Genomic DNA, 13,566 nt, shown 5'->3' with positions numbered 1-13,566 from the left:
TTTTAGGCACATGTTGTGCAATAACATATTTCTTTGAGTTAATTGTATTTATTTTGTGAATTAATAATGCACAGCAATATTTATGAAAATAAGATTTGAAATATTGTTTCCATTTTTCATGATTTACAGACTTTCTATCATGATGTCAGTATTTCAAAATACTTAGAAGTGTTCTCAGCCAATATACAACTTCTAATATAAAAGTCATATGCAACACATCCACTGTCATTTACATATTTTGAAAAAGACCCTGTAATATAAGATAAACGCTTATAAAAGAAAAATAAGCAGACAATAGCGATCTTACCGATAATGGTCTGTGTTTGTCTGTAACAAAATATCTGTTAGGAACAGAAAACATAAAATCCTACAATTTATGGCGAATGATTATATATATATATATATATATATATATATATATATATATATATATATATATATATATATATATATATATATATATATATATATATATCATATGATTATATCACCTAACACTGATTTACGATGATCATTAATTGCAGTTTTACACTGCTATTATGTCAAGCTCGTCTTTTATATAAGAAACTATATTTTATCTGGCCCTTCATTTAAAACAAAACTCAAAAAAATCATACCCTAACTGTCGCTCCACTACCCTTCGCTAGAAGATTCGTAGCTGAAAACGATGGTCTGATTTAAATGAAATTACATTTAAAACAAAATGGCAACTGCTTTTTTACACGATGTAAAGAGGTTTCAGGTATTCCACATTTGGTCAAGGTGCAAATCACAGGGTAGCTCAAACTCGTTAGGAAAAAGAGAAAACAAAAGCAAATCGCACGGTGGTTTGAATGAAATTTCGTTTTTATTTAAGATACCATAAAATAACATTATTGATACTAAATACACAGTCATTTAATTACAATTCATTATAAAATCTAGCAAATAAATCATACTGGGAGACATGTTAAATGAAAACATCATCTTCTCTCAGCTATTTCATCCCACCGGCCATTGACGCACACACACGCACGCACGCGCGCGTGTACGCACATGAAATTATCAAATGGTAACTTATATACATATATAAACATTTCAACTTACATACACACATGAGCTGAGAAATATACATTCGGCTTTGCTGCCCAGTTTATGTTTATTTTCATAATACAATGAACATTTCAAGTATGACATGTTTCTTAACTACTGCTATATCAATGGCGATATTTTTGCAATACACAGAATGTCATCGTTCATCTGGAATGTTATTTTATCGCCGTATTTCAACATTATCTGGTGCTGGCCCATTTCTAAATTTGGCAATTGCACCCGAATGCGATCTATTCCAATAAGGTTCAGTCACAAATATTTGTTAAGAACTTCTAAAAAATATACCACACCATATCATTATGCAGTCATTTCATGACCAGATTTTTGCTCTTAATATGTTAAACTTTGTTTCCTCATACATCATATATCAGATGTTAAAACTTAATGCACACTTAGAACACATAGAGCACAAACAATCATTTCACGAAGCATTTTATTTATTTATTTATTTCAATTATTACGGTCTCATCTATACATGTTTATATTTACAACAGATAAAAACACACACAAAAATAGCCATTCTGTATAGAATTTAGAGAGACCAAGAAGAAACAAGAAATGTGTCCATATGACACGGGTACCCCCACTCCACTGTTTTGTCAATCTTATGACTCTAGGCCAAGCATTTTTTGGACTTCATGTACCACAAGTTGAAAACTAAAGTTATTTTACTAAATAAAGGGCAAGAACTTAACAAATACTGGATTAATCCACAAACGAAACCCAAGGTGCACACTACACATGCTGTCCAACATTCCTGTTAAGTTTCATAACTCTAGGTAAAATACATTTTGAGCTACGCACGACACAAATTGAAAATTGCAAATTTAAACTGAGTCAAGGGCAATAATTCTAGCAAAACATATAAATTCACAAGGGAAACCCCAGTTGCACAACTTCACATGCTGATCAACATTCCTGTAAATTTCATTACCCTATGTCAAATACTTTTTGAGCTACGTGTGACATAAGTTGAAAATTGAATTTTTTTACTAAGTCAAGGGCAATAACTCTGACAAAACAGAATAAATCCACAAGCGAATCCCCAGGTGCACACATTCACATGCTGATCAACATTTCTATAAAGTTTCATGACTCTAGGTCAAAAATATTTTAGTTACATGCGACTCAAGTTGAAAATTGTAATTTTTTACTAAGTCAAGGGCAATAACTCTAAAAATGCTACATATATCCACACGAAAATACCAAGGTTGACAATTACACATGCTGATCAACATTCCTGTAAAGTTTCATGACTCTAGGTTAAATACTATTTGAGCTACGTGCGACACAAGTTGAAAATGGCAAATTTTTACTAAGTCAAAGGAAGTAACTAAAACAATAGTAAATAAATTCACACGAAAATACACAGGTGCACAACTACACATGCTGGTTAACAGTCATGTAAAGTTTCATGACTCTAGGTTAAATACTTTTTGAGCTACGTGCGACACTAAATGAGAACGGATGGACGGACGGACGGACAATAATTAATCTAAAAGCCCCCCCCCCTTAAGTGGGGGCACAAAACTAAGAAAAGAACAAGCAAACACTATTACAGGGAGATAACTCCACAGCCCATATTACAGAAACTTACGATGTATATGTACTGCAGATGTATCTCCCTGAAATTACACACGTATCTATACATAAACATAATACCTATAGCCAGTTTCTATATGAGAATAACAAGGGACTGATATATACACTATGCACACATTATTCACAAACATAAAACAGGAAAACTCATATTAGATGTCACAAATTAATGAAAATAGCTATCTTGTTGATGTTCTACAATTAAATGTAACTGATAAACTTTACTGTCACTATGAAAGGGGGAGAAAAAATCATTAGTTATTTACACAAATATAATTATCTTCTATTTTAAAATTTTGAAGCAGGTTTTGGCACATGTTGTAACCAATGACTTACTTGTAAACAAAACTTTCAGTTTAGCATCGTCATTAAATCATTAAAATTGTGAACAGGAAAAATAGCCCTGCTTAACAATTTATTCCGTATATCCTCATATGTGTAATTGTGAAGTAACACATGAAGCCCAATCTGTACTATACTTTCACCACGAGAATGATTGCCTTCCACACACAGCAGACCCATAACTCACCAGACAGTAAGTCATACTTCTTAACTGATAGAACACCTTTATATTTTGCAAGATAATGGTATACCTATGTATGAGAGCGGATTTCTTGAATCAGAAGTAGAATATCTGGGAATAGGATTCACTACACATTTTCCTAATGTAGATGATGCAATACCCTTATCAAAGCATATATTGAACAAAATTATCAAGAAACTGAATAGACCTATCTTTTTTTTAAACTTCTGCATCAATACTATCAACCCCACTAGCATTTCAAAGTTTTGCGCTCTCAACAACTTTCTTGACCTCCATATTTTATATTCTATTGTTAAATAATAAAGTACAATAACTAAAATTTATATCATGTGACATCTCAAAAAACATTACCATTATCACCATTTACAGATAATGACATAAAATCTAATTTCCATTTACCTAAAACATCACATACACTGTTAGAGCAAAAACCATTTTTAAAACAACCTCCATTGGTTTTCGTCTTTCGTCTTTATTTAGAGTCTTTCATATCAATCCTGTCAAAAGACTTCAAAAGTCCTTTGCAATGCACTCTACATTATATAAAAGCTCGTTTTGTAAGGAATACCAATACAGGGGCTTAGCGTTTTAAACCTCAAGATTAAACATCGTGCGACTTGCAATAAAAATATTCAAATAAGATCAATTTTATCTTTTCTGCTTGTAGCCTTTAACCATTTAGTTTCATTGATACACATAGTTTCCCTTAGACTGGTAAGTTTATTAGACACCAATGGTCTAGCATGCCATTTGGTTCAAGTATTACAAAACAGTAATAAGCAGCTGAAATCTCTTATCGCAAGTCAACAGAATTGACACGATTAAGTCATTTACAAGTATCATATAATAAGTGTACAAAATGTGTTTGGTCACAAAATACATACATCCAATGAAAATAAAGACTTTGGCCATTTACAATATAACAGGAATGTTATACAAATAAAATATATAATACATGAACAAGTACATTTCACACTTTCAACATTATAGCATGTCTTTGGCCAATTTAACAATTACATAGTGAAGAATATGGTCAAGACAACAATATTACAGTTCATATAGCATATATAAATTGCCAGAAACATACAGTAACCTGTATTAATATTATGCAATTTAAGAAGCAGGTTCTATATCGACAAAGCCTTTTCTTATTTGAAATGCTTCATACAAATATTTGACAGAATGTTTGAAAAATATTATTGCTGGGCCATGAACAATTGCCTAAATATTAGTTTTTCTTATTTCTGAATATACGGGACACGTTAACAAATAGTGATATTAATATTTAATTAAATTGGCATTACAAGCTTTACAGATTCGTTCATTTCATTGCGTACCTTGATATCTACCGACCTCAATTTCTAACGCGACATGTATCTTTATTAACACATTCCAAATATTTTTCAAAACCTCAACATTGTTTATACATTCTATAACATTCCAATTTAGACATGTCTTCTATACATTCACACCACTTTTGTACATATTGACCTCATAACCTCTGTTGTAAAATAGGTAAAAAATTGTAATTGTTCCTAGAAAATAAATGGATATAACTACAAGTTCAATATAGTATTCATTGTCAATTAAATTACCATAAAACAATTAATTTATTTTCTATTCATGCCACTAATAGTGTCATGGCTACTAATTTCTAATCCAAAGAAAATGAGAGGTAAATCATATTTTAGTAAGTTCATTCCTCATATTATCATTTAAAAATTCAAAACAAAAGCATGTTTTCAATCCAAATCACATTTTATGGTTACAATAACTTTCAGATTTTTTTTCAGATTAGAAATATCTTTTCTCTCAATCGAAAACAATGAAAATGAAAAAAAATACCCTGAAATACTGCATTCCGTCTGAAGATGAATAGTTAAACTAACCAACATACTATAAAAATTGTTTCAAACTTCTACAAATCTAGTGTAAGCTTTGTAACACAACGGGTTCTTTTTTCATTGATGCGTATTGTTTCAATTGTTTATCACATTAACTTTGTACTCTGTATTATTTACTAGTATAAGAGTATGCTTGAATTAATGTTGCGTTTTTCATGTTGATATTAAGTAAATGCATAACGTACTAAATGTATTCAAAACAGTATTTAAACAAAATATGATTAAAATCATAACAATAATTCCAGTCACCAGATGTTACCAGTTACAACAGTTTTTTGTCAGTCTAATGTTTTAGGATTGTGTTATTACATTTTGTAGCTGCGTCTTAAACCATAGCTATTTATAAATTTTATTAAACATGGTTATACAAAATTCAAAGTCATCAGTCATTTCTTAGTAACACAGTTGTCTTAAAGGATTTATACATGCATCAATCATTTCATCAATGTCCTCTTCACTAGGACATCTTTTCTGTAACGCCGCTACAGCTTTTCGTATTTTCTCTGATTCAGCGTGAGCTTCGTTTCTGTGTAGCTTTATCGAATCGGAAACTAGAAAACCTATATCAATGGGAAGAAAGACGGCACTTATGACCCCACCAGCAATATGAAATCCCCTTGCTGTGTTTCCAAGTGTACGGAATACGGGACCAACAGTTGATGTTACATCAGATGCAATGTCGACGGTTTTGCCAAGTCTAATAGCGTTCAAAACAGTACTCCCAACCATTTGCCAACCCAAACCAGAAAGGGTTTTCCCACTGCTCAACATCAGACTACACCAGAATGAGCTCCAGCTTGGGAATATTATGTCTATATCTCCAAACTTTTCTAACTGTGTTGATAAATTATTACATTTCATAAGTATTTCGTTAAAGGCTGTATTACATTCTTCAAGCTGGGCTTCCGCCTTTTTGCTCGCTTCCTTTGATTTTACCACGTCAGCTATAACAGCTCCACCAGTAACAATCCCACCTGCGCCCCCGATAATGCCTCCTGATAAATAAAAAAAGAAACTATGAAAAATAAATCCTAGTTATTTGAGGTGATATTTAGATATAAATGTACGATAACAATGTATCTGAATATTTAGACAGGTTTGTTTCAGAATAAATTGATCTTTACTGAAATATGGTAAGAATGAAATGTAGCCTTAATTGTTTTAGATCTGGACAACTAAACTATTTTGACAACCAGTACTTGTCTGAGAATTTACAACTGTGTAAAAGGTTTTGTACTAAAAATTATATTCATACATTTCCCAGCGTTCCGACATGAATTATTATTTCGGATAAGCACTTTAATATATTGAGAATATGTAACAAAAGTTGAACACATATGATCGCAAAATGTATGGCAAATGTTTTCATGCCAAGTCACAATAAGTCGTCTCATCGAATACAGCTTATTTGAAACTCGCTATAATAAATATATGAAAATTTAGAACGAGCATTAGGTTAAATAGACTAATTTTCAAGGGCTAGCTTAGTGTGACTAAATCCTTACTCTATGTATAAAAGTACTGCTAGTTTGCACATGCGTTAGCAGACAACTTTTATCCAGTTTTCCAGTGTCATTAGGGCATACCATTTTAGGACGTTGAAAACATTCTTTTATATGTGTGAGAGAGTTAGAGATAATGATTGCCAAGGACACATGTTTACAGGGTAGTTTTTTTTTTATTTATCTGCATAATCAGGCCTCCGGCCCATACATACATTCGACTAAGGCGGAATTTTGAGTAAAGCGATTTTGACTTATTGAGAGTAAACTGTATATATATATATACATTGTTAATCCTCGACTTCATGCTTCATATTTAGATGTAAATTATAATGTTGTATATATATATATATATATATATATATATATATATATATATATATATATATATATATATATATATATATACATGTATATATATATATATATATATATATATATATATATATATATATATATATATATATATACAACATTATAATTTACATCTAAATATGAAGCATGAAGTCGAGGATTAAAAATGACAAATTTCAGTTTATAATACCAATCTAACATAATATATATTGATATAAAAAGTTGCATTTATTAAAAAAAAAACTAGAACTATCACTAAATGTGATTAATACCCCCCGCAAGACTGCTTCGGAAATGAGGAAGTTGAGTTATGGTTGTGGGCAATTAAAGATAGTTGTGGTTTTTGTATGTTGCATTTCCTTTCAATGTGGTTGACCATTGATGGAGTTTTATTGAATTACTCTGTAATAAGTCCTGAAAGTGTTACATTTCTTGAGCACTGCACTTTCTCTCATTGTCCTTGACCATTTTATGAAGTTGCATTGAATTCTAAACATTAGTTTTTAAGTTATGCACCAGACAAGGAAAAGGAACAAAGGGCAATAACTCTACAAATACTGAAGATGGAGTTATGGTTATTGTACACTGTACTTCCTCTAATTGCGCTTGACCATTGTATGAAGTTGTATTGAATTCCAACTACTAGTTTTTAAGTTATGCACTGGACAAAAAATGTAGCGAAGGGAAATAACTGTAATTTGTCCAATTAGAGTTATGGTTCTTGTGCACTGAACTTCATTTCACTGCACTTGGCCATTGTATGAAGTTTCATTGAATTCCAATCATTAATTTTCAAGTTATGTACTGGACAATAAAAAGTAACAAAGGGCAAAAACTCTTAAATAAGTCAAGAAAGAGTTATGGTTTCTGTGCATTGCGCTTTCTTTCAATATACCTGACCATTGTATGAAATTAATTTGAATTCCAACTAGTAGTTTTCAAGTTATGCTCTGGACAAGAAAAAAGCAATGGAAAAGTTACAAAGGGCAATAACTCTATAAATACTCTGGACAGAGTTATGGTTCTTGTGCACTGCACTTCCTCTTATTGTGCTTGACTATTGTATGAAGTTGTTTTGAATTCGAACCAGTACTTTTCAAGTTATGTTCCGGACAAGGAGAAGTGACAAAGGGCAACAACTATGTAAATAGTCATGATGGAGTTATGGTTTTTGTGCACTGCACTTTCACTCAATGTGCTTTACCATTGTATGAAGCTATATTGAATTCCAACCATTAGTCTTCAAGTTATGGTCCGGACAAAAGAAAGCAATGGAAAAGTAACAAAGGGCAATAACTCTGTAATTACTTTAGATATAGTTATGGTTCTTGTGCACTGCACTTTCTCTTATTGTGATTGACCATTGTACGATGTTATTTTGAATTCCAACCAGTAGTTTTCAAGTCATGCTCAGGACAAGGAAAAGTAACCAAGGCCAATAACTCTGTAATTAGTCGAGATAAAGTTATGGTTCTTGTGCACTGCACTTCCTCTCAAAGTGATTGACCACTGTATGAAGTTGTGTTGAATTCCAACCATTAGTCTACAAGTTATGCTCCGGACAAGGAAAATGCAACAGACCGCCGAGTGACTCCTATATACCCCCAAACATCTTTGAGGGGGTATAAAAAACCTCAAGCTATCAGCTTATTTGTATCATTTAAAAGTGAACTGATAATGTTTGTACGTAACCTTTGGAAACAATTGAGCTATTTTATCTAGTCAAGTTCATATGATTTGGGGTTTTATCTATGCATATGAATAAATGTATAAATATAAAATTTATCTTGTTTTATACTAAATATGACGTAAAATAGATACCATGAACATTATGCACTAGCTGATTTTAATAAACTTAATATTCCCTTACAAGACGTTTAAAATAGAGAAAAATTGAATTGTGTGTTCATACGGCGGTTATCATGGAACCTTGATGCCAGTCCATGTCCAGTCCATGATAAACGGCGTATAATACACAAGTTAAAGATCCTGTATGTTGTAATTATGGTTATTACCACACTTAAGTGAAATTTTATATATGTATATGATTATGCTTCTAAAACATTTTTTTTTTCAAACACCGAAGAATGTGTAAAATATGTACGGCAAATATTTGTCCACATTATATGTAATCATTAAAATATATGCATTCCTTTTTATTGAAAAACATGACTTAATAGAAAATAAATTTCTAATACCTCCCTTTATTAACATGAAAAATTAATTCTTTAATATCTTTATAAATAATGCTTTTTGGATAAATCTTAATTTGAACATCATATATATGATAAAAAATCATAAAACATTTGTGTCACAGAATCTTTAAAGTATGCGTGTGCCCTAAACGAAAATCAAAGGGCGGAACTAGATAAAATGAAATTTTGAAAGGAATGTTAATTACCTGCTATACAGAGTCCAAGAGATGCTCCGAACGTTGCAAAAGAAAGTCCAAAGCCGATCACAGCTAACACTCCCCCTGCCACACATCCAGATTGTCCGGCAACTTTGGAAATCTTTATATCTAGAATTGTATTATAAATGACATAATTTAATTTTGGCATGTTTAAAAAAAATACATGTATACAGAAATAAGATGATTAATTTTTAAGTATTATATACTGTTAAATTGGTAATGGAATATTTCTCCGCGAACAACGACATTTAAACTACGAAACAATGTTAAAATCCCAAACATACTTAGTTTGATTTACACTGTCCTTGCAATGAAGTACTTTGGAAAATGCAATATTGTTCATACTGCTAGCACAGATTTACGTTAAACATGTACTTTTAAAGACCTGAATGGAAACAATGATTGCAAAGTACAAGTACTGAACAATGGTATTACTTCAAAGTCATTGACATTGTACCGAAAAGAAATGGAACAAATTGTTTACTTTTATATGCAGCATCAAGTTCGTCAGCGTAGCTCGAAAGAGATGTTGTAAATCGTAACAAAGAGGAATGAAAAACCTGTTTGAGATCAACACGCATGTCCTCTAAATCTCGAATGCAGTTTCTATTTCTATTTCTTGCCATTACTGTATTTCAGATGTCCTATTCTCAACCTTGAATTCAAAAGATATGTATTATTATACTAAAATTTACCATTTATAATATAAAATCATTTTAAATATATTTTGAATGACATTTTGCACATTTAAGTGTTAATGGTAGGTGTGTATGTCGAAGTTAAAATAACCTAAGATTTTGTCATAATTGTTGTTTTTTTATATATTACAGGTTATTACATTTGAATAATAAAAACTCACATGACTCACATAAAATTCTATAAATATCCTTTAAAGTATATGGTAAATATTCAAAAATGATGAAAACAAATTTGGGTAGTCATTTTAGGCTGTTGCTATATATTATTCCTTATCACTTCTCTTATCAATTATTAGTCAGTGACTATTATAAAGAGAAAAATTGCATAAACACAAAGACAAACTGATGGGTCTTCTATATATTTTAACAAGAAATCTAAATCTCCGTTCATTGCCCTACTGTTACGTTTTTGTACTAGACAACAATCATGCATCAGGTCTTTTTGAGGAATACTTTCAGACACTTTACAGTTTGAATTCTTTTATCAAAAACTAAGATTCACTTAATAATTTAAAGTATTATATTGGCCAACATTTGGTGCCAAAATTTCGAAAATTGATCACTCAATTATGAGGTTATGTATATCATAGCTAAATGAATGCAAATTTCTCTGGGCAATAAGCGTGGAATTGTTTTTTGGATGACCTATAAGTTCGACTATTATGATATTTTAATTAAATCCATTGCGTTTTCTATTATTTTTTTTATTTTTATCACATTTATATGGGGATGCACTTGAATTTAGATTGCTGTGTACAGCTGTCTGACCATGTGATATGCACCTTTACATCTCATTATACATTGTAAATGCGATATTTATTTTCAAACCATATTTTAATTACGAGGGTGTCCAAACTGTAATGCAATTTTGGGCATATATCATTCTTTTGCACGAGTTTCATACCAGTTACTTTTTTCTTATAGAGTCATTAGTTAGTTTTCAGTATAAATCCGTTTAGTCTAGCTTTGACTGTGACAATACAACAACAAAAATGTATACTTGTATAAACTAATCCTGAAATCAGTTTCGTTAACCAAATACCCTACTAAATTAAGAACCGCTGTGTGCTTGATATACGTGGTAAAGACATATTTCAAGAAAATTATGTTTCATTTATAGACAGGATGAGATGTGCTATGTATCAGTTACACGATGCTGTAAGACATTTGCAAGCGGTACAATAACGTTTGAAGATCCCCTTTGTTGGCACCGTAAAAAGAAAGCAACATTCCTTTATATCATTTCAAATGTCAAGGAATTTGTATCTTTTGATTCAAGATTTACAGTCAGGTAAACAGTTCGTACAGTATGCATCTCAAAAGAATCTCCTCGTATTATTCCAAAACGAGATTAATAATTAAAAAAGAAAGGTGCACGATAAATATACAATTTGCTGACAAAAGAACAGATACGACTCTCGGTAAAAACAGCCAAAACATAAAAATTTGGACAACCTTTGTATTAAATTAATTCTTCTATACCGTAGATGCATCGGTTTAATAAACCTAATAAAATTTAAAAGCAAATTAACTTACAGATAGTCGTAAATCCTGATTGGAGTAATTAACATTTGAAAGAAAATACTTTTTCATTAATTTCCAAAATAACTATTTATAGGTTGGATTTATCTGTGTTAAGATATAAAGACACTTGAAACAATTAACTCTTAGATAATACAGATGAAATATTTCATACATTTCTTTATCGCGGTTTATTTACAATTAACAAACTCATGCAGTGAATATTGTGACTACCTCATTTGTTAGCCACTTTTATCTCTAGATACACTTCCTTAATTTATATAATATTCAATATACTAGAACTGATATACCAATAAAAATTACTTTTTCATATGTACAGACATGTATGCTATTCATTGTTATTACTTTAAACAGATCAAACCCTTTAATTCTTGAATTTGGTATCAGACAGTGTCATTGTCCGGCATTTGTAAGCCATATTTTTACAGTTGCACACTGAAAAGGAATCTGAATAAAATCAAACTTGTCATCATCCTGTCACTATTTATCCTTGAACAAACCAAACCGAGTCTGCAACATTGAAAATTTGGCACGTTTGTGTTTCTTTAGAGACTCTGTTTCTCTCTATTTCAATCCTCTTATAATAGAGTTATGTAATAACTTACACGGAATAGTTTAAACATTGCACACCAACCTATCGAGAGCGTTTATAAGAAGAAGAAGAAGAAGAAGAAGAAGAAGAAGAAGAAAAAAGAAGAGGAAGAAGGTTTATTTTCACTTAAACTACAAGTTTCTCGTGATTAACATAATTATATACAAGCATACATATATAATATTGCTCATACTGCTAGCACAGTTTTACGTTAAACATGTACTTTTAAAGACCGGAATAGAAACAATGATTGCAAAGAACAAGTACTGAGCAATGGTTTCAACATTTTTAAATTCTAATTCAAAAAGATTTTGCTTCGAACATATAATTCATATTTGTTAAAAAATAATTGACATTGTACCGAAAAGAAATTGAACAAACTGTTTACTTTTATATGCAGCATCTAGTTCGTCAGCGTATCTCGAAAGAGATGTTATAAATTGTAACAAAGAGAGGAATGAAAACACTGTTTGAGATCAAAACCCATGTCCTCTAGATCCTGGATGCAGTTTATTTTTCTTGCCATTACTTTGTTTCAGTTGTACTATTCTCAACCTTGAATTCAAAATATATGTATTATTATATTAAAATTTAGAAATGTTACTTTCAGTAAAATTTACACCTTATCACAGGTGCATGTCGCGTAGCAAGGACAGAAAATAGCCCACGCCAAGTCGGTACATTTATAACATAAAATCATTTTAAGCATAAAAAAATAATTTGAAGTGACATAATGCACATTTTAGTGTTAATGGTAGGTTTGTATGTCGAACATTTTGTCATCATTGTTTTTTTACATATTATTTTATGTGCATAATAAAAACCCACATGACTCACATAAAATCCTGAAAATATCCTGTAGAATATATACATATAGTAACTATTCAATTGGGGTAGTCTTTTTAGGCAGTTGCTATATATTATCCTTACCACTTTTATTTTCAATTATTGGTCAGTGACTATTATATAAGCTTATCTATTTAATAGACTAAAAAAGCATAAACACAAAGTCAAACTGATGGACCTTTTTATGTATTTTCACAAGAAATCCAACTCTCCACTTATTGCCCTAGTGTTAGGTTTGGTACTTAACAACTTAACAACAATTATGAAATCAGGTCTTTTTGAGGAATACTTTCAGACACTTTACAGTTCGAATTTTTTTTAAAAAAAAAACTAAGATAAATTTAATGTCAGACTGAGTTCTTTTTCAATTCAATGTGATATATTTACCTACATTTTCTGCCTAATTTCGTTAATTGAACACGCAATTATTAGGAAATTATTTTCAAACCACATTTTGAATATGAGGGTGTCCAAACTGTA

General features: G+C 30.9%; 1 protein-coding gene across 1 annotated transcript; it reads right to left on the bottom strand.

The window, feature by feature from the left end:
* Window positions 1-833: 833 nt before the first annotated feature.
* Window positions 834-11,785, bottom strand: LOC132728974 (uncharacterized). The gene is made up of 4 exons (XM_060714704.1): window positions 11,643-11,785; window positions 9,893-10,063; window positions 9,397-9,516; window positions 834-6,134 (listed from the first exon to the last, which is right to left on the bottom strand). The coding sequence occupies exons 2-4, from the start codon at window positions 10,032-10,034 to the stop codon at window positions 5,533-5,535; spliced, it is 864 nt and encodes a 287-aa protein (XP_060570687.1). The 5' UTR covers window positions 10,035-10,063; window positions 11,643-11,785; the 3' UTR covers window positions 834-5,532.
* Between the last annotated feature and the right edge of the window lie 1,781 nt (window positions 11,786-13,566).

This window comes from Ruditapes philippinarum, unplaced genomic scaffold (assembly GCF_026571515.1).
Source record: "Ruditapes philippinarum isolate M1 unplaced genomic scaffold, ASM2657151v2 ctg3940_1_1_1_1, whole genome shotgun sequence".
Classification (NCBI taxonomy): Eukaryota; Metazoa; Mollusca; class Bivalvia; order Venerida; family Veneridae; genus Ruditapes; species Ruditapes philippinarum.
The sequence above is the reverse complement of the archived record's forward strand: the minus strand, read 5'-3'. Positions and strand labels throughout refer to the sequence as shown.

Bases quoted from the DNA above. Each gene is read 5' to 3' on its own strand.
- LOC132728974 (XM_060714704.1), bottom strand. From the start codon at position 10,034: ATGGCAAGAAATAGAAATAGAAACTGCATTCGAGATTTAGAGGACATG. The intron at 9,517-9,892 runs GTAAACAATTTG...ATACAATTCTAG, and splicing joins ACTTGATGCTGCATATAAAA to ATATAAAGATTTCCAAAGTT. The intron at 6,135-9,396 runs GTAATTAACATT...TTTATTTATCAG, and splicing joins TCTTGGACTCTGTATAGCAG to GAGGCATTATCGGGGGCGCA.